This window comes from Papio anubis, chromosome 2, assembly GCF_008728515.1.
Source record: "Papio anubis isolate 15944 chromosome 2, Panubis1.0, whole genome shotgun sequence".
Taxonomy (NCBI): domain Eukaryota; kingdom Metazoa; phylum Chordata; class Mammalia; order Primates; family Cercopithecidae; genus Papio; species Papio anubis.
This window is the reverse complement of record NC_044977.1, coordinates 60,215,110-60,235,221: the sequence shown is the minus strand read 5'-3', so window position 1 is coordinate 60,235,221 and position 20,112 is coordinate 60,215,110. Positions and strand designations below refer to the sequence as shown.

The following is a 20,112-nucleotide window of genomic DNA, read 5'->3' as shown; positions in this document are numbered from 1 at the left end:
TGTGCCACACTCAAGAAATGTATCAGTGAACAAGCTAGAAAGCAGTCTCTATGCTAGTTGGTGGAAGACACAATAGGCAAGATAAACGACTCAAACATATAGTTGGTGATATGTGCTAAGGAGGGAAAAAATAAAGTAGGGTCAAGGGACACCAAGGGTTAGCAGATGTTGACTTTTGAAGCTGAGTGACCCAGGAAGACCTCTCTGGGAATAACTTGAAATTTTGTTTCCTTTCTTTCTCCTTTCTTTTCAGCTATGATAGTAGTGGAGCTTCCAAAGATGAAATTAAGGAGAGATTTGCTCAGACCATGGAGTTTGTGGAGGAGTATTTAAGAGATGTGGTTTGTCAGAGGTTCCCTTTCTCTGATAAGGAGAAAAATAAGCTTACGTTTGAGGTAACTCACAAATGAAATGATCTGTGTGTATTATCTGCCTCTCAGTGCTCATTTTTCTATGGGGCAAATAGAAAATATTTGAGTAGGTAGTGATTTTGGTCATGATGCTCTGGTTTTGTAATGGAAAGGGATTCAGCTTGGTTTTGTTCCAGAATAAGATAAAACGGATACCAGTCACATGGTTTAATAGTAGTTATGTTCTTAAAAGAAATATACAAGGTGACTTGAACCACATAAAATGATAGAACATCACTTTGTATTAAAACTGACAAGGGAGAAACACTGTGTTTGCGATCTGCTATAGATTAATCATTTGCAGAACGTAAATCCTTGTTACTTCTGAGTTAACAATGTTTCTGAGACTACTTTTGCCTTTTAAGAGCTGTATTTCTGAGGATTGCAGAATGTTATTACCTGCGTCCTTGTTGGGAATAACTCTGCTTGCCTTGTGTTAATATTATCCTTGGGAAGCTGTGCAGAGCAAATGATGAGATCTTTTTTTTTTAATTAGTCATCAGAGCAGATCAGTAGCTCTCCATTTCTTATTTTTCCTCCTTAAGAAACAAAATGAAATTTTATCAGAAAGTGCAAGGAAAATACATGCCTTCTCTTACCATAAGGAAGGTCCAAGTCTGTCATTTCTAAACTGGTCAACATCAAATGGAATTGAAGGGGGTGCAGTTTATGTAATACCATCTTCTTCTTTTATTTCATACAATAGGTTGTAAATTTAGCTAGGAATCTCATATACTTTGGTTTCTACAACTTCTCTGACCTTCTACGATTAACTAAGATCCTTCTGGCCATATTGGACTGTGTGCATGTGACGACAATCTTCCCCATTAGCAAGATGGCGAAAGGAGAAGAGAATAAAGGTAACAATGATGTGGAGAAGCTGAAGAGTGAGTATCTGAGGGTGCCCATACATCTGAGAGATGCCCTCCCAGCCTTTCCTGTTATGCTCATGTCATACCCTATGTGTGATGCCACATCCTTTCTTTGCTCATTCCTTCCCAACTTTTCATGGTGAACATTTTCAAATACTGTGTAAAGAAAAGCTGGAAGAACAGTATGATGGAGTCCCATGCACCCATGACTTTGAGTCAACAGTTATTCACATTTTGCTGTCTTTCCTTTGTATTTATGTGTGAGTCATGTGTATATTTTGTTGAACAATTTGAAAGTTACCTAACACTTTGAATGCTTATATAACAAATACATGTCCTGTCGTTGTCCTTGACATTCGTGAGGCCCTTGGTAATAATATTTGTTTAGGATGTAAGAAAATTCAGGCTTGTATCTTGGTAGCTATTTCCACTTTGTGAGTAGGACAATCTGCCTTTGCATGTTTATTTCTTCCTCTGTTTTAGGGTCAGAGTCGGCAGATATTGGTATCATGTATCAATTATTGTTAACTGGTCTTCTGCAGCTAGAACAGAAAAAAGTACATTGACTTACCTCTATTTGCTAGGTCTTATGCTAAGTCATGTTGCATTATACCATTTAGTTCTTTTGTTGAGCTCCTTTATTTCCATTTTATAGATGAGGAGACTGAGCCTCAGAGGTAATATGATGCACCTAAGGTCAAGCAGCATCAGGATCTGTGCCTTGTTAACTTTATATACGTAGTTCTGTGCTCATAACAAGCACATAGTTGATGATCAATAAAATTTGGGCAGGGCACGGTGATTCATACCTATAATACTAGCACTTTGGGAGGCTGAAGCAGGAGGATTGCTTGAGGCCAGGAGTTCTAGACCAGCCTGGGCAATATAGAGAGAACCTATCTCTACCAAAACAAACAAACAAACAAATTAGCTGAGTGTGGTGATGTGTGCCTGTAGTCCTAGCTACTTGAGACGTTGAGGCAGGAAGATTGCTTGAGCCCAGAAGTTTGAGGCTGCAGGGAACCATCATTGTATCACTGCACTCCTGCCTGGGTGATAGAACAAGATCCTGTCTCTAAAGAAAATTTGCAAAAATGAAATTTGATGGGCGAGTTAATACACATAAATGCCCCTCTGGGGATTTCGAAGTCCACGATCTTTCTATTGCTCTCAGAAGCCCAGATTTTTGATGCGCATTTACCTTTCCAGGTTTCCAGGGTCCTGAGATTATGCTGGAATAGGGATATGTTAAATAATTTATCTCAAAGAGCCCCTGCCCCTTGACAGATGCCTCCGAGCATTCTCTGGAGACATGGTGACCGTGGTCTGTCCTGGCCTTTCCTAGGCAGTAACGTGATGAGGTCTATTCATGGCGTGGGAGAGCTGATGACCCAGGTGGTGCTCCGGGGAGGAGGCTTTTTGCCTATGACTCCCATGGCAGCTGCCCCTGAAGGCAATGTGAAGCAGGCAGAGCCTGAGAAGGAGGACATCATGGTCATGGACACCAAGCTGAAGATCATTGAGATACTCCAGGTATCCACCAGCTGGAGCTGGGGCAGGGAGGGTGTGTCACAGGGGCACTGTTCAGATCCAGTCCCTCTGTTCTGATGGAGCCCAAGGCTTTCTGGGGGGAAAATGAGAGCAAATTCTTAGCTCATCCCTCCATGTCGTTTATGAGCTGGCTCCTCCTCTTCGGAGGCCGAGAAGTCCCGCGGTCTGCCACAGCAAGCTGTGTCCCAAGAAAGCCAATGGTGTGATTCAGCCTGAGTCCCAAGGCTGAGAACCAGGGGAGCTGAAGGTATAAGTCTCAGTCTGAGGCCAAAGGCCTGAGAACCTGGAGCTCTGATAGGCAGGAGAAGATGAGTGTCCCAGCTCCAAAACAGGTGGATTCGGTCTTCCTCCACCTGTTTGCTCTATCCAGGCCCTCTGTGGATTGGATGGTGTCCACTCACACTGGGTGAGAGCAGACTTCTTTACTCAGTTCACTGATTGAAATGTCAGTCTGTTCTGGAAACCCTCTCATAGATGTACCCAGAAATAAGTTTGTACCAGCTATCTAGGACCCGGTCAAGTTGGCATCTAAAATTAACCATCATGGTTACTTTTGTACAACACTGAGTTTGAGGCCCTGGGAAGATAGCAAATAGGATGTCCAACAGACAGTAGGACGCATTCACTGAGAGCATGGAGGCAGCCAAGAGATCTGTCTCCCTCTGGAAGAGGTGATGGCCCTTGGACTGGGAAAAGTTGCTGGGAGGGTTAAGCAGAGACAAGGGGAGAATGGAAGGAAGAATGTGAGTGAGATCCCTACATGATGTCAGCTGCTCGATCTTTCTTTTCAGTTCTAGCAGCAATCATGGGAAAAGTGACCCTGTGTTGGAATAGAGGGTAAGGGAATACAGGAGGCAAAAGAAGAGGGTGTCCAAGGGTTTGTACCCAAACCAGGGGAAACAACCAGAAATAGGAAATAGGAACCAAGCTAATTTTCCATAGTAAAAACAAATTTTTTGTGTTAATTATATTAAATCCAAAGCAGGCAACTTTACTCTTCTCAGTGTTAGGCCCAGAGTTGGCATTCAGCACTTACTGAAATGGAGTCTTGTTTATTATAGACTCCATTTATGGAGCCAGGAGTGAGTGATTTAGTGTTCTAATTGTTAAATTAATTGCCAGGATGCTGAAGTTTACACTAGGGGCTAAGGTGCTATGGGCAGACTTCATATGCCCCATGGAAGTCTGCTGTTGTTAAAATGAGTGTTGAAATCTAAGCCAAATATTTGGCTCGCTTAGTGCTTAAGGTAATTGATGGAGCTGATACCAGGCCCTGCCAGTGTGTGGTGGCTTGGCAGAATCAAGGTGGTATGTTAATGTAACCAATCTGTTTCCATTTCCACTTGAATCTTTAGTTTATTTTGAATGTGAGGTTGGATTATAGGATCTCCTGCCTCCTGTGTATATTTAAGCGAGAGTTTGATGAAAGCAATTCCCAGACTTCAGAAACATCCTCCGGAAACAGCAGCCAAGAAGGGCCAAGTAATGTACCAGGTTAGTGATTCAGAATGGAATTTCAGCCATAGAATGGGACCTGGCTCTAAGGAAAATGGGGGAGAGCAAACAGTATCTTCTAGAAAAAGGGTAAAAATGGTTTTGATTATTGTGCCAGGGCATCCTCCTGGCACTTACTCTTTTTGAGTAGGGGAATAATTGATAGAGCCCAGATTCCTTCTGAGTTGGATCTTGTTTCCTTCCATCTTGGAGTGTCTTAATCACGCGACAGTTGAGGTTTCCAGCGTTGTGGTTACCCACCCCCCCAAAAAATACCAAAATAAAAACAATAACAAAAAACTCTCCAGGAGACCTCTTGTCCGCTAGCAGCTTTTACTCATGTTGGAAGTTGTTCCCTGTCCAGGAACTAGTGGTGAAGGGAGAGGGTAGTAGTAGAAATAATCCCATCTACCAAAACCAAGCTTTCATGAGTGAGATCATCACTCTCCTTTACCAGGGGACCATGCAGTGAGGGAGGAAGGGGCAGGAATGTGGAATATGGGGGTAACATCATCTGGGTTAGTCACTCTGCATAGCTTTGCAATATAATGTCCTGAAAGATTTGGGGTTAACGCAACAGATTTACCCTGCAAAACTTATGTATGAGTTCACCGGCAGCATGTTTGCAGGCCTTCCTGCATCTGAAGTGATATGTTCTATCTTTTCAGGTGCTCTTGACTTTGAACACATTGAAGAACAAGCAGAAGGCATCTTTGGAGGAAGGAAAGTATATTTTCAGTTACTGTTTTGTAGGTGGTTCTACAGTTGGGAAGTCTGCTCTTCCAGAGCTCTCAGAGGCCTTCCCTTTATTATGTTAGTAAATGTTTAGTCTCTGGGCTTAGGTTGTTTTGGTGCTATCTTTGGAACTGTTAGTACTCAAGTCAGAGTTATCTCAGTTGGCTTGATTGGGAGGAGGGGGGGAGAGAGAGAGAGAGAGAGAGTGTGAGACAGAGAGAGAGAGAGAGAGAGAGAGTGTGTGTGTGTGTGTCCCACCTAGGACAGAAAGGATTTAAGGGGATTTCCCAGAATACCTACATTACAAGATTATTTTTACATAGTGAGGAAATGCAATCAAAAGAAGGAATAGAAAGAGAGAGGGACTCAAAAAAGAGTGAAGTTAGTAAGATCATGTCCTGCTGCTGGGCTGTAATTTTATCTCTGAGCTCCTTACAGGCTATGCAACAAAAGAAGCAAAATCTGTTCTTTCATGATTTCTAATATTCATCTATGAACCCCTTTAAAAAATACCACACTGGTCAATTTTGACTTAAGATATTATTATAATTATGGAACCCTTATACCTACAAGTATAAAATTTGGTATAAACACCCTGTGCACGTAGTTCTTATAATTAGCACACTTGGTTTGATTATTGCTTTACAACATATTACTCCAAAAAACTTAAAGATTCAAACAACCACCATTTTATTAATACCTCTCACAGCCCTGTGGCTTGATTAAGCTGGATGGTTCTTCTGCTGGTGGTCACTGTTGGGTCTGTCGCACTGTAGTGAGGTGGTAACTGGGGCTGGCACATCCAAGTTGCACTTACATTTCTGACACTATAGCAGAGATGCCTGCAAGGCCAGGACTTCTTTCTCTCTCTGTCCATGTGGATAACTTGGGCTTCTTTACAGCATGGTGGCTGACTCAAAGAGCAAATGTTCTAAGAGGACAAGCCAACAGTATGCAAGTGCTAATTGGGCCTCTGCTTGCATTGCATTTCCTAGTATCTTATTGTTCAAGCAAATCCCGTGGCCAAGTTCAGTGTCAGTGTGGGAGGGGACTACATAAGGGTTTGAATACTTTGTTGGGGCCCACCAGTGTTAATGGTCTACCTCCATGCTTAATGTAAAACCTGTGAAATTTGAATTAGCAACATTGTATACTGTGATGGAAGATGTTTATCTGAAACTTAAACAAGGTGGTGTGAGTTTATCTTAATACAGGTTCCATGTGCTGTGTGATCACTCAGCTCTCCCGCCATTTTCCTCGTATTAAACAGCACTGAAACCTTCACACCTTTTTGGAATACACAGCATGAATACAGTATTTATAAAGTCCTCTCTGTGCTTTTCTTATTAGCCAGCAACCATGAAGGTTCCACCGTTTGTCATTCATTTGACTCTAAACCCAATGTAGGTGCAGACCCAGTTATTGACTGGCAGTGCTCAGTTATGGAGTACTCTGCCATTGGATCTAGGATATACTTATTAATGTTTAATATAGTCAAGCATGGTGGTGCATACCTACAGACCCAACTGCTCAGCATGCTAAGGGAGGAGGATCGTTTGAGCATAGGAGTTTGAATTCCGCCTGGGCAACATAGCAAGACCTCATCTCTAAAAATAAAATTACATAAACTAATAAGAGAAATACATCCTCTTGCAGTTCTCAGACCACAGATGAAGCCCAGCAGAACACCCTGTGTAGATGTTGAGAATCTGGTTCTGATGCTAATCTTGTCACTTTGGGAGGGGAGGGACTTTGGCTTAAAGTTTGACTTATCTTTTATGATGACATCTTACTTGTCTCCTCACCTCACAATATAGTTGAAGATGAAGCAAGGCTGTATTGTTAAAGGAGCTAATGAAAAGTGAAATTGCTTGTCTGGAGATCATAGTGCTAGAAATCTAACCAGGTTAGGTGCATCTGGGTCCAAGGTACGTGAGAGGAGGCATTTGTGATTCATCTGGTCTTTCCCCCTCCTTGTGCTCCTTTAGCGAGGAGAACACCCCACTGGACTTGGACGATCACGGCGGCAGAACCTTTCTCCGTGTCTTGCTCCACCTGACGATGCATGACTATCCACCCCTGGTGTCAGGGGCCCTGCAGCTCCTCTTCCGACACTTCAGCCAGAGGCAGGAGGTGCTCCAGGCCTTCAAACAGGTAGCTCAGGTCACCCACGTGTGTGTTGTCTGTCCAAGAAGCTGTTGTGTGCACCTAATGGATTCCGTTCATTAAGGTTCAACTGCTGGTTACCAGCCAAGATGTGGACAACTACAAACAGATCAAACAAGACTTGGATCAACTGAGGTCCATCGTGGAAAAGTCAGAGCTTTGGGTGTACAAAGGGCAGGGCCCCGATGAAACCATGGATGGTGCATCTGGCGAAAATGGACATAAGAAAACGGAGGTGAGTGAAACACAGGTTAGGCTGCCAAAGTAGGTGGATGGGCTTCTCAAAACTAGTAAGCATCCTCCTCTGGTTTTAGGTATAAATGTGATAGAATGGGATTTATTTTCAAGAGATCTGCTTGTTAAGTCTCTAAGATCACAGCTGTTGGCCTAGGAAATAAGCTATGAATCAGAGTTTAGCTATGTCTCCCGTGCAGCCTCAGACTGTGTAGAAGAGACTTCGACGTTGAGTGAATTAGCACCAGGTTTCCCTTACAGACCCACTTGGGAATTGACCTGTTCTCTAGCCGTGGCCCAGCCCACTATCCCCTCCCAAGGAAACCCATAGCAAGTAGGTAGATGAGTGGGGCATAAACCCAGCATGACTCTTGGAAAACAGTGCAGAACTCCCTTTCTTTCATAAAGGTTGATGCTAGCTGTAACAAACTGACAGTAGCCCATGAGTCGTACAGATCACACTTGTGTTCACTTTGGTTCCTAGGAGGGAAATAACAAGTCACAAAAGCATGAAAGCACCAGCAGCTACAACTACAGAGTGGTCAAAGAGGTAAGCTCCTTCCCCACCACTGTATTTCCCTTCTTTATGAATTCTCTAAGGAGCTTTCATTTGTGATAGTCAAGTTGAAGGTACACACATTTGAGCTTTTTTCTTCGTGTGGTTTAACAGGGAGAAAGTAGAGCTCAGAGGTTAAGCTCATGGATTTCGGCATCAGATCTGGGCTCCACACCCAGCTGTTCTTCTTCTTATTTGTGTCCTCAGCTTCCTCACTGTTTATAGGTACCTTTTATAGGCACCACATATTTCTGAAGCTTTACAATTGAAGGAAGGACTAATTGAGAAAACTGTCAGGGGTCATCTAAGTGCCTGGCACACAGCATCCCCACTGAGAGCTGTAGTTCTTTAGAAACCTTTGCTTAAGCTGGTTCAAAGTTGGGAGGCTGGGAGCTTTGTGTGTTTTACCCCAGAGCAAACTCTTCCCAGGGTCTCAGCAATGATGCCAGGTCATTCCATTTTAAGTGATATCTCTGAAACTGTCCCACTTGTTGTTGAAGCCATTATCCCCTGCTTATTCTGGAAGACGTGCCCTTAGCCTTATGGATTTGGCTTGATGGAATTAACAGAAATGCCACATACTGAAGGAATTTCGTTGTAGGTTTTTAATGCATTATTCCCTTTGCCTACCTGCCCACCACCACCCCCTGCAATCTGTTTTCCAGCTGTAGTTCCTAGTTTTCTGAGACTGATTTCTTTCTTTCTACTAGATTTTGATTCGGCTCAGCAAACTCTGTGTTCAGGAGAGTGCCTCGGTGAGAAAGAGCAGGAAGCAGCAGCAGCGTCTGCTCCGGAACATGGGTGCACACGCCGTGGTGCTGGAGCTGCTGCAGATTCCCTATGAGAAGGTGAGTGGGGCCTCATGCTCAGCAGCTGCTCCCAGGATGGGGCGGATTCCTGGGTTTCCCCAAACCCTTCACATCTGGATATTGTTGGTGAAGAAATGCAGCCAGTGTGACTATTGTGACTACAAAGCAATTTCAGATATTGATATGAAACAGAGCATCTGAAAAATAAAGTACAGTCACCCGTGAATAATCCTCATCCCCAGTTTTAAGATTCTGTAAAGAAAGAGAGTCCATTTATTCTCCATACTCCCAAGCCGCATTGGATAGAGACATCTTGGTCTGTGTCAGAGCTTAGACCTCTGTCTACCCACGGGTTGGTGTGTTTCAATTTCATTTGCAATGTGACTCAAGCAATTTAAGTAACACCAGCTATTAAGTGCATGTGGGAACAGGGGATGTGCCCACTTTTGAGGTCCTCACTAAGATGCTGACATCTGCTTAAGTATTTGGATTTATCAGGTGATGCTTTGATGTAGGTCTTTTCTGTTGTTGGAAGTTGTACTTTGCCTCTAATTTTTCACATAAGTATTTGTCATTGATATGTATTTGATTTACAGAGGCAGGAGCAGGCTGACAGTGCTTTGAGTGAATGTAGGCTGACAAGACGCTTATGAAGTCATTTGTTGAAGCCTACAAGACCCACTGGGGTATTTGTGTGGTGCCCACTTGACAGATGAAGAGACTGAGGCTTTGGGGGGTGTTTAGAGGTAAAGGGCTCAGACTCGGGTCTCTTGAGTTGACTATTAACTGCTAGAGAGACTGATTTGCTAGAGAAGAGTCACCTGATGAAGGCTCATTTCTAGGTGCTTGCAGGGTGCCAGGCGCTATGCGGAGGCCTTTATACACATTATTAGCTCTTGCCATCCTCAAGACACATGGATGAGATGGGTGGTGCTATCTTCAGCCCCGTTTTCGATGAGAAAGCTGCAGCTGGAGAGGTTCAGTAACTTGCATGGATGGCACAGCTATGTACAGTGAAGCTGACTCCACTTCACTGTGGAGCTGGGGCCTGCTGCCTTCCCTGTGCCTGTCGCTTTCCACCCTAGGAAATTTCTTGCAAAAGGAACTTCCTCCTCAGTCATGGGGACCATATGAATTGGGCAGGTCAGGCCTTTCAATAGCTACAAATACAGTCCAAGCGTAATCCCTGTCATAGGTATAATAACATAGCTAATTTGCAGTTGATACAGGTGTGCATATCATCCAAACTTTGCCTATCATTTAGACCAGAACCAACAAGCTGATCTACCTCCTCTTGTGTAAGGAATGCGAGGGGATCATTTACTGACCGTAGTGTTGTCTCATAATATCATCAGTTTCCCTAATGAGAGTCATGCCTTCATAGAGCGGGATTAATCTACAGGTAACCAGATGTGGTTGGAATTGGTGACTCAAAGACAGAATATCGTGTGTGTGTGTATATGTGTGTGTGCACATGCACACTTTTATTTACTTTTGGATGGGCATGGACTTCCAAAGAATGGTGGAGGAATCCTCCACAGGTAACCTCTTGTGACTTGATGTCTTTGGGGCTTGCTTACCTTGGAAAAATCCACTTCACACCACAAAGGTTCTTCACTTAGCTTGTGCACAGCAGATTCCTTTTATACAGGAGGACTGGAGACATGTGGAACTGTTTAAGGTTACTGCTGTCAACCAGCAGTGGCTGTCTATCCCAAGCCCTCTGATTTCTTAGAGCTAGAAGGTTCACCACTCCTCCTGTTAATAAGGGAAAAATGTAATCCCCATTATGTTGTCCTGGGACTTGCTATTAATGTCCTTTTAAATTTTCCTCTGTTTTGGTTTGATTATCAAAGCTGGGAGCTCACCTTTCTCCCATAGCTCTGTTTTATCACAGAATTATTTTTCTAGACCAGGGGTTAGCAAACTACAGGCATGGGCCAAATCTAATCCACCACCTGTTTTGAACAGCATGTCAGCTAAGAATGGTTATTACATTTTAAAATAGTCACATAGGTACCTATATAATGTCCTTGATATTCCCTCTGTACCCACAAAGCCCAAAGTATGTGCTGCCTTGCCCTTTAAGAAGAAGTTTGCTGACCTCAGTCTAGCCCGGAACCAGTAGCCAACATTTACAGAGTAATCACTGTCTAAGCACTTCATGTGACTTTTCTCATTTAATCTTCATAGCAATCATATGAAGTGTGCACTTTTGTTATCTCCTTTTCATGGATGAGTAAACAGCGACACTGAGAGGCTAAGAAATGTGCTCCAGGTCATACAGCCAGGAAGTTGGAGATCTGGGATAAAAGGAACGTAGTCAGGTTTGGGGACCTGCATTCCTACCTGCTATCCTCTCTTGCCTCTGAAATGAGGTGATGGCTGTGAAGACTTAGGAAGACTATTGTGGGCTGTAAAAATATGAAGGATGATTTCCATTTTAGAAATTCTTGTTCTGTTTTTACTTTCTTAAATGTTTGGTTGTTTAGAATTGGACACAATGGTCATGGGTTTTATAGAATTGGCTTATTATAGAATATTTAACTCTACAAATACTGAGTTTATGCTATTAATGTATGAATCAGATAATCCAACCTGTGAAATGCCAGGGAGGATATTATCCCCATTTTGCAGATGGGGAAACTAAGTCTGAGGTTAAAAATTGTACTTGAGATGATAAAGGAGTTATGGCAGGCACAGTTGCTCTAATGTATAATCTAAGGAGATTTCCAGTTCGCCATGTAAGCTGATAGCAAAAGTTAATGTCTAATAGGTTGGACAACTTAAAAAGGTGAACCCAAGAGGGAAAATGACTACTCAGCATCAGTGAGGAAGTCAGCCCCTGTTCTGTTGTCAGTCCCTGTTTTTGTTTATTTTTAAAATTTTTATTATTTTTATTTTTTATTAGAGATGGGGGTCTCACTATGTTGGCCAGGCTGTTCTCAAACTCCTGCCCTCTAGTGATCCATCCAAAGGGGTAGGATTACAGGTATGAGCCACTGTGCCCAGCCAGTCCCTGTCTTTAGAAGTAGGGGGTTCAGAAGTTTCAGTCCTTGCTGGATAATGGACTTGTGGATGCCTTCTATTAGCCTTCACTCTGCAGTGCTCCCTCCCACCCAAATAAGATCTTCACTTTCATCAGTGAGCATAGACAAGTTATTGGCTTCTTTTCAGGGTCAGCAGTGCAGCCCCTCAATATTTACCCACAACAGGCCCCCAGCAAACACCTTCTGACTCCCACGTTAGCAGGAGGTGTTGGGTATAGGAGAAGCTGGTCTCCTGGCCCAGCAATCAGTGCTTTCATCTCTCTCCTCCCACACAGGCCGAAGATACCAAGATGCAAGAGATAATGAGGCTGGCTCATGAATTTTTGCAGAATTTCTGTGCAGGCAACCAGCAGAATCAAGCTTTGCTACATAAACACATAAACCTGTTTCTCAACCCAGGGGTAAGACTTGAGGCCAGTCTGCAAATCTGTAGAGGGAGGAGGGCAGGGAAGAGGGAGGAGGAACAGCTTGTTCTTTGGCTATTGTGGCTTCTGGGGCTTGTTATAATGCAACATTCATTCCAAAGGGGAACATTTTCATAATTTATCAGGAGGACATAAATACTCATCTTTTGGGGATGGAATGGCAGAAGTTGGGGAGGGGAAAAGGAGGAAGGTGAGATGGATAAAGTAAGATACATATCTTTATTTTCCTAGTCAAGTCCTTCATCGTATCAAACTTCAGCAATACAGAGGTGCTGAATCTCTCTCCTGCCACATCTTCCTGAGGTCATGCGTAAAGTTTTCTGTGGCTATATATACATATATAGTATCTCCATATCAAACATATCTATAATACATCTTAGTTTGTTAAATATATTTCTGAAAGTATATTAAATGTATTATAGGTTTTGTAAAGAAAAATGATGCACTCTACACATTGTCTTGTGTTCTGCTTTTCTCACTTAACACATTATGGCTACCTTTGCAAATCAGAGAGATATAAATTTTTCTCATTCTTTTGATGGCTAAATGACATTCCATAGAATGGCTGTAAATTTTAAAAAACCATTCTTATATTAATGGACAGTTAGGCAATGTCTGATTTTTAGCTTTGTAAACAGTACTGCAAAGGACATCTTTGTGCACGCGCACACTCACTCAGTAGTACTGCTAACACTTTCCAGGAAAAGGAGTGCTGAATTGTAGGATAATATAGGTTGAGTATCCCAGATCTGAAAATCTGAAATCTGAAATGCTCCAAAATTCAAAACTTTTGAGTGCCAGTGTGATGCGCAAAGGAAATACTCATTGGAGCATTTCAGATTTTAGATGTTTGGATTTGGGATGCTCAACCAGGAGACTATAATGCAAATATTCCCAAATCCAAAATGTGAAACCCTTGTGCTCCCAAGCATTTTGGATAAGAGATACTCAACCTGTGTTCCCTTGGTGTCATGTTAAAAGAAAGAAAAGTCAAAAGATAAAAGGATTAAATCCTCCACCTCACCCCAAACGTAAAACTCAATAGCTGTGGGTAAAAAGCGAAAAATAAACCTTCTAGAAGGTAATATGCATGGCTGTGTGGTAAGCAAAATTTTCTTACAAGGTATGCAAAGAACACTAATTATTTTTGAAAATTGATAAATTGGACTTCTTTTAAGAACTTCTGTTTGTCCACTGACACCATTAAGAGCATCCAAAGGCAAGGCAGAGAATAAGAGACATTTGCAATGCACGTTCTCAACAAAGAATTCATATCCAGAATATACATAACACACTCAAAAAAGTCACTAAGGAAAAGGTTGACCTTTTAAAAATAGGCCAGGTGTGGTGGCTCATGCCTATAATCCTAGCACTTTGGGAGGCCAAGGCAGGCAGATCACTTGAGGTCAGGAGTTTGAGACCAGCCTGGCCAACATGGTGAAACCTTGTCTCTATTAAAAATACAAAAATTAGCTGGGTATGATGGTGAGCACCTGTAATTCCAGCTACTTGGAGGCTGAGGCAGGAAAATAGCTTGAACTCAGGAGGTGGAGGTTGCAGTGAGCCAAGATTGCACCACTGCACTCCAGCCTGGGTGACAGAGCAAGACTCTATCTCAAATAAATATATAAATAAGAATGTAAAGGCAAAAAACTGGAACAGACACCCTGTTGGAGAGGATATCCAAATGGCCAATAAATGTGACAAAGTGTTCAACATGATTAGACATTAGAGAAATGCAAATTAAGTTATGTTTAGCCACAGTAAGCTGTGACTAAAATTTAAAAGACTGACAATACTAAGTGTTGACGAGGATAGGAACAGCTGGAATGTAGAATGTAAGTTGTTAACATCTTTTGAAAGCTGTCAGTATCTTCTAAAGCCAAACATACTCATACTTTGTGACCCAGCAATTCTATTCTTGGACCCAACAGAAGTATGAATTTAAGTACACCAGAAGGCATCTGTAAGAATGTTCACAGCAACTCTAGTATTTATAATACTAGTAATGTTTCTATCTATTAAAACTGGATCCTACTCCAAATATCCTTCAACCATAGAATAAAGATATTGTCATATATTCATGCAATGGAACTTATATATCAGTGAAAAAGAGTGCAAGAGGTTTAAGAACAGGCAAAACTAATCTAGTTATACAAGTCAAAATAGTAGTTAAATTGTGAGATAAGGCATAAAGGAGACCTGTTTTGTTTCTTGATCTGGGTGCTCAAGGTCCCTTTGTAATCTATCAACTGAATGCTAATGAGTTGTGTATTTTTCTGTATGTTTATTTGTATGTCAGTGAAAAAAGCTTACTAAAAAGGTAGTGCAGAAGCAAGAATGAGAGAAATCTATCTTCATGGGTTTAAATGCTTCCCTTGTGTGTGTTTTCAGTGGACTCTTCTTTTTCTCACTTTTTAATCTGTTCTATCAGCTTTTTGACCTGTCCCTGTGCTCTTTTCCTCACTCTTGTGTCAGATCCTGGAGGCAGTAACCATGCAGCACATCTTCATGAACAATTTCCAGCTTTGCAGTGAGATCAACGAGAGAGTCGTTCAGCACTTCGTTCACTGCATAGAGACTCACGGTCGGAACGTCCAGTATATAAAGTTCTTACAGACAATTGTCAAGGCAGAAGGGAAATTTATTAAAAAATGCCAAGACATGGTTATGGCTGAGGTGATTGTTATATATTCTATATACCTCCATCTGGTGTTCTGTAGAAATTTTACAATTATTTAATCTTATCTGTATGAACTTGCACCCTCTTCAGGAGCCATACAGAAGGACAGAAAGTAATTGTGTGTGCATATGTGTGTGTCATCCCTTGTGTGAGCTTAAGTTGTAGATATAGGCAAGAATCTGATCTGATATTTCATAGCAACCAGTTTGCTCTAAGGAAGGATGGCTTGGATTTTTCTGACAGGGGACAGAAAGAGGAATAAGGAACTGAATTATAGAGAATGGAGATAAAATGTAGTGAGGACCCAATGAGCCAGAACATTCCATTCGTGTGGATTATGAATTTTTTAAAATTTTTCACATAATTAATTAGATAGAAAAAATTTTGCCTGATGCTTCTTGAGGAGCAGTTGGTCTATGCAATCAAGGAAAAGTCTTACTTGGTTTATTACGGATTCACTTTAATTTACAATCTTGTCTATGTATATGGTTCCATTGGCAGGGAGGGTAGTGTGATTAAGAGTTGGGGCCAGCATGGTGGCTCATGCCTGTAATCCCAGCTCTTTGGGAGGCTGAGGCAGGAGGATCACTTGAGACCAGGAGTACGAGACCAGCCTGGGCAACATAGTAAGACCTTTGTTTCTACAAAAAATTTTAAAAATTAGCTGAGTGTAGTGGCATGTGCCTGTAGTCCCAGTTACAGAGGAAGATCCCTTGAGCCCAGGAGTTTGAGGTTGCAGTGAGCTATGATGGCACCCACTGTACTCCAGCCTGGGCAAAAGAATGAGGCATTGTCTCTTAGAAAAAAAAAAAAAAGAGAGAGTCGGCTCAACCTGGGATACAAATGTCACCTGAACCCCTTCACCGAAGGGTGCCATGAGGTATGTTACTTGACCTCTCAACTCCTCAGTGAACTTTTCTATAAAATGAAGATACAGCAGATTTCACTTTAAAGAGTTGATATGCGGAATAAATGAGATAACGATGACATTAATGCCTAACACTTTTTGGAAGCCTGCCATAGTCTAGGCACCATCCTAAGCAATTTGTCTATAATAATTTATTTAATATACATAGTACTGTGAGTTAGCTATTGTATTTGTCCCGGTTTCACAGATGAAGAAACTGAGATACAGTGAGGTTAGGAAGTTCATCTAAAGAGTTTATCTTGATATCTGACATCTAATAATTAGAGCTCATAAAGGTTAGTCATTAGTAAGTATTGACCGTGTTTATTTTGACTTCTGTGCCAGCCCTCTCAGTTTTTTGTACTTCATGTACTGCTGATGAAATTGATTTATTCTTTTTTTTTTTTTTTTTGAGACGGAGTCTTGCTCTGTTGCCCAGGCTGGAGTGCAGTGGCGCGATCTCGGCTCACTGCAAGCTCCGCCTCCTGGGTTTACGCCATTCTCCTGCCTCAGCCTCCCGAGTAGCTGGGACTACAGGCGCCCGCCACCTCGCCCGGCTAGTTTTTTGTGTTCTTAGTAGAGACGGGGTTTCACCGTGTTAGCCAGGATGGTCTCGATCTCCTGACCTTGTGATCCGCCCGCCGCGGCCTCCCAAAGTGCTGGGATTACAGGCTTGAGCCACCGCGCCCGACCTGATTTATTCTTAAATAGATTTGCAAGAAGCCACATCTTAGGGGACAAGTTATAAACAAGAATGCCTCAACTTTTTGAAGAGTAAGTGTGGAGAGGAAGGCATATCTTAATTAAAAGTAATTTGTGATTGAAGAGATAAGATGGCAGATTAAAGAATTTTAAAGGGGATACATTGTAAAGCATAAAAATAAGATGGAGGCAGGGCACACTGGCTCATACCTATAATCCCAGCACTTTGGGAGGCCTAGGCGGGTGAATCACGTGAGGTTGAGAGTTCGAGACCAGCCTAGCCAACATGGAGAAACCCCATCTCTACTGAAAATACAAAATTAGCCAGACGTGGTGGTGCATCCCTGTAATCCCAGCTACTCAGGAGGCTGAAGCAGGAGAATTGCTTGAACCAACCCGAGAGGCAGAGGTTGCAGTGAGCCGAGATCACGCCATTGCACTCCAGCCTGGGCAACAAGAGTGAAACTCCATCTCGAAAAAAAATAATGATAATAAGATGGAAACATTTAAAAAGAAATATCATAGCTTAATTGGTAGTTTTGGAAATACAAGTGCAAGCTTGCAATCTCTATTTCCACTTGATACATTAATGCTGGTATGCAGACTTTCTCTCCCCCTAATAGCTTTTTAGGGCCTGTGTGGTATTTCTGTATCTGTGGACTAAAATTATGATGCCGAAGATTTCTAGTTGTTCAGTTATATAAATGAATGAAGTCAAAATAGGTAAGACTGATTTGGGAAAATAAATGCTAACAGAACCTCTCTCTTGCTCTGTGGATAGAATTTTTTCATGCTGCCCCACCCCTGCAAGCTTGTAATCTAAACCCACCCTGTTCTTTATGTAGCTGGTCAATTCAGGAGAGGATGTCCTCGTGTTCTACAACGACAGAGCCTCTTTCCAGACTCTGATCCAGATGATGCGGTCAGAGCGGGATCGGATGGATGAGAACAGCCCTCTCATGTACCACATCCACTTGGTCGAGCTTCTGGCTGTGTGCACGGAGGGTAAGAACGTCTACACAGAGATCAAGTGCAACTCCCTGCTCCCGCTGGATGACATCGTTCGCGTGGTGACCCATGAGGACTGCATCCCTGAGGTGAGCGAGCCCAGCCTGGCTGTGCCCTTCTCGTCCCTATGTGGTGCCTGCTGTTGTGGCTCACTGGGAGACATAGTGGTGGCTGGCCTGGGGGAGCCCTGACGGTTCTGAAAGCTGCAGCTCATTTTGTAGTGGGATTTCGGTTCCCTAAAACATGTTCTCAAGCATTGATTTTACATGAAAGGAACACGGGAGAAGTTAGTCATTCCTTCTGTATCTTTAAGAAGAGTGGGGAAAAAAGCTTCAGCTCTGTGTATCTAATTTAGCCTGTTGAGCAAAGGGGATGTGACCTGAATGAACTTCTCAAAAATGTGACGAAAAGTAGGTTGAGATCCAGATCATATGATTGTAAGACTTAGTAAGTTAATTCTTTAAAACAGAATCCCTTACTACAGAAATAATGGCCATTATAAAAATTTAGGAACTACAGAGAATCAATTAAAAAATAATAATAATGAATCCCTAAGTTTTCAAGTTAATCCTTCCAGCCTTCCTTTTTTCCTACTCATAGATTATATTGATTAATAATGAAATGGATTGTAAAGTATATATTTTATGATTTATAAAGTATATATTTTATGATATATAAAGTATATTGTAAAGTATATATTGTATGTTTTGCAATGTGTAATGTTAGTTTGTAGTACACATTTATATTACATTAAATATATATGACATATATATATTGCTTTTAGGTTTTTTTGGAAAGCTAGTAACAGTCATGTGTCGCTTAGTGGTGGGGATATGTTTTGAGAAATGCATTCTTAGTTGATTTCCTCATTGTGCAAACATCAAACAGCGCACTTACGCAAACCTAGATGGCACAGCCTGCTACACACCCCGGCTCTATGGTCCGGCCTCTTGCTCCCAGGCTACAAACATGCACAACATGTGACTGTCTCAGTACTGAAGGCAATTATAACACAATTGTATTTGTGTATCTAAACATTGAAAAGCTCCAGTAAAAATTGGGTATTATAATCTTATGGGTCCCTGTTGTGTATGAGACCCATCATTGACCAAAATGTCGTTATTCAGTACCTGACCATACTCTTTGAAAAGTTCAAAAATCAAAGACTGTAAAGGAGTAAACCATGAAGTCTTATAATCTGTTTTCCCACCCACCGTACAGAAAATAATTTATTATGTTCTTGTGTATTTGCACATAAACACATACATTATATATACTTTATTTACTCCCCCCCCGTTTTTTTAAATTCAAAAGATGATACTTTAGGTATACAATTCTGTACCTTAACACTGTAACTTCTTTTCATATCAGTTCATAAAGAGATGCCAGATTGTTTTTACAGTTGCATAAAATTCCATTGTATGGACGTACCATCATGGCCCTTTGTAAGTGTTTAACTAATTTATGATATAATGAGATAGTAATGAATAATCGCTGTAATAAGAAAGCAATGAGATTGCATTTTTTTCACAGTCTTGGCCACAGTATATTATCAAACCTTTGGATTCTCATGTATCTGGCAGGTGAAAATGGTCATTTCAACATAGTTTTAATTTACATTTCTCTTGTTACGGATAAAGAAGGTAGAGTTATAACTAGCATTAGGGATGAGAGAAGCATAGTGTTATAACAAGCATTAGTTTGTTTTTTACCCTTTTTTGTTTGAAATACAATAGAAATGCAAAAAAAGTACATAAATCTCAATTGTATACTAAAGAACAATAGAACGATTATAAAGAGAACAGCTTTGTGATTGCCACCCAGGTCAAGAAATATGCAAAAACCTCCCCTATTCCCCTTTCCTGTCCTCACCTCCCCCAAGGGCTGTCTCCTGAGGATAACCACAAGCTGACTTTTATGTAATCCTGCAGTTGCTTTTCTGTATACATCCCTCAACAATATAGTTTAGTTTTGTGAGGTTTTGGACTTCTTCTGTGTATCATTCCATGCCTTTTTAAGTTCAGCTCTGTGTTGTTAAGGTTGATCCACCCTGACATGTAGCCGTGTCCATTTCCTTTGCTTTGAAGCATTCCTTTCTATCATGGCACCATGATAGGATTTTCCGTTCTTCTACCGATGCTCGTTTTAGTTGTTTCCAGCTTTTGGCTGTTAGGATCAGGCATACATCCTGGCCCACACGTGTACTCTTCTGTCCAGGGTGTGTGGATAGTCAGAAGTGGAAGTGCTGGATCATAGGCGGTGCATTTCTTCAATTTGATGTAACACAGTCCAGTTGTTTTCAGCATAGTTGCTCCCGTTACCATTCCTCCTCCCAACCCTGCTAACATTTGCTATCATCAGATCCTTTATTATTTTTTTTTTCAATTTGATGGTTGTATAATAGTATTGCATACTAGCTTGATTTTTAGAAGCTTCATGGAGATATTTGCAGATATGATTCACTTGTTTAAAGTGTGCAACTGAGTGGTTTTTAATATATTCACAGAGTT

General features: G+C 41.6%; 1 protein-coding gene across 13 annotated transcripts in view; it reads left to right on the top strand.

The window, feature by feature from the left end:
* The window catches only part of ITPR1 (inositol 1,4,5-trisphosphate receptor type 1), a 354,333-nt gene that overhangs the window by 180,559 nt on the left and 153,662 nt on the right, over positions 1-20,112 (top strand). For 7 of the 13 annotated variants that reach the window (XM_009200305.3, XM_009200295.3, XM_009200299.4 and 4 more), the window contains 12 exons: positions 254-395; positions 1,117-1,297; positions 2,628-2,815; positions 4,189-4,327; positions 4,996-5,050; positions 7,051-7,216; positions 7,293-7,463; positions 7,947-8,012; positions 8,729-8,866; positions 12,153-12,278; positions 14,781-14,981; positions 17,440-17,691. In XM_009200305.3, coding sequence (XP_009198569.2) covers positions 254-395; positions 1,117-1,297; positions 2,628-2,815; positions 4,189-4,327; positions 4,996-5,050; positions 7,051-7,216; positions 7,293-7,463; positions 7,947-8,012; positions 8,729-8,866; positions 12,153-12,278; positions 14,781-14,981; positions 17,440-17,691 — 1,825 coding nt within the window. The remainder of the gene's footprint in view (positions 1-253; positions 396-1,116; positions 1,298-2,627; positions 2,816-4,188; positions 4,328-4,995; positions 5,051-7,050; positions 7,217-7,292; positions 7,464-7,946; positions 8,013-8,728; positions 8,867-12,152; positions 12,279-14,780; positions 14,982-17,439; positions 17,692-20,112) is intronic. The other 6 variants (XM_009200308.3, XM_009200306.3, XM_009200307.3 and 3 more) reach the window with 1 other exon arrangement.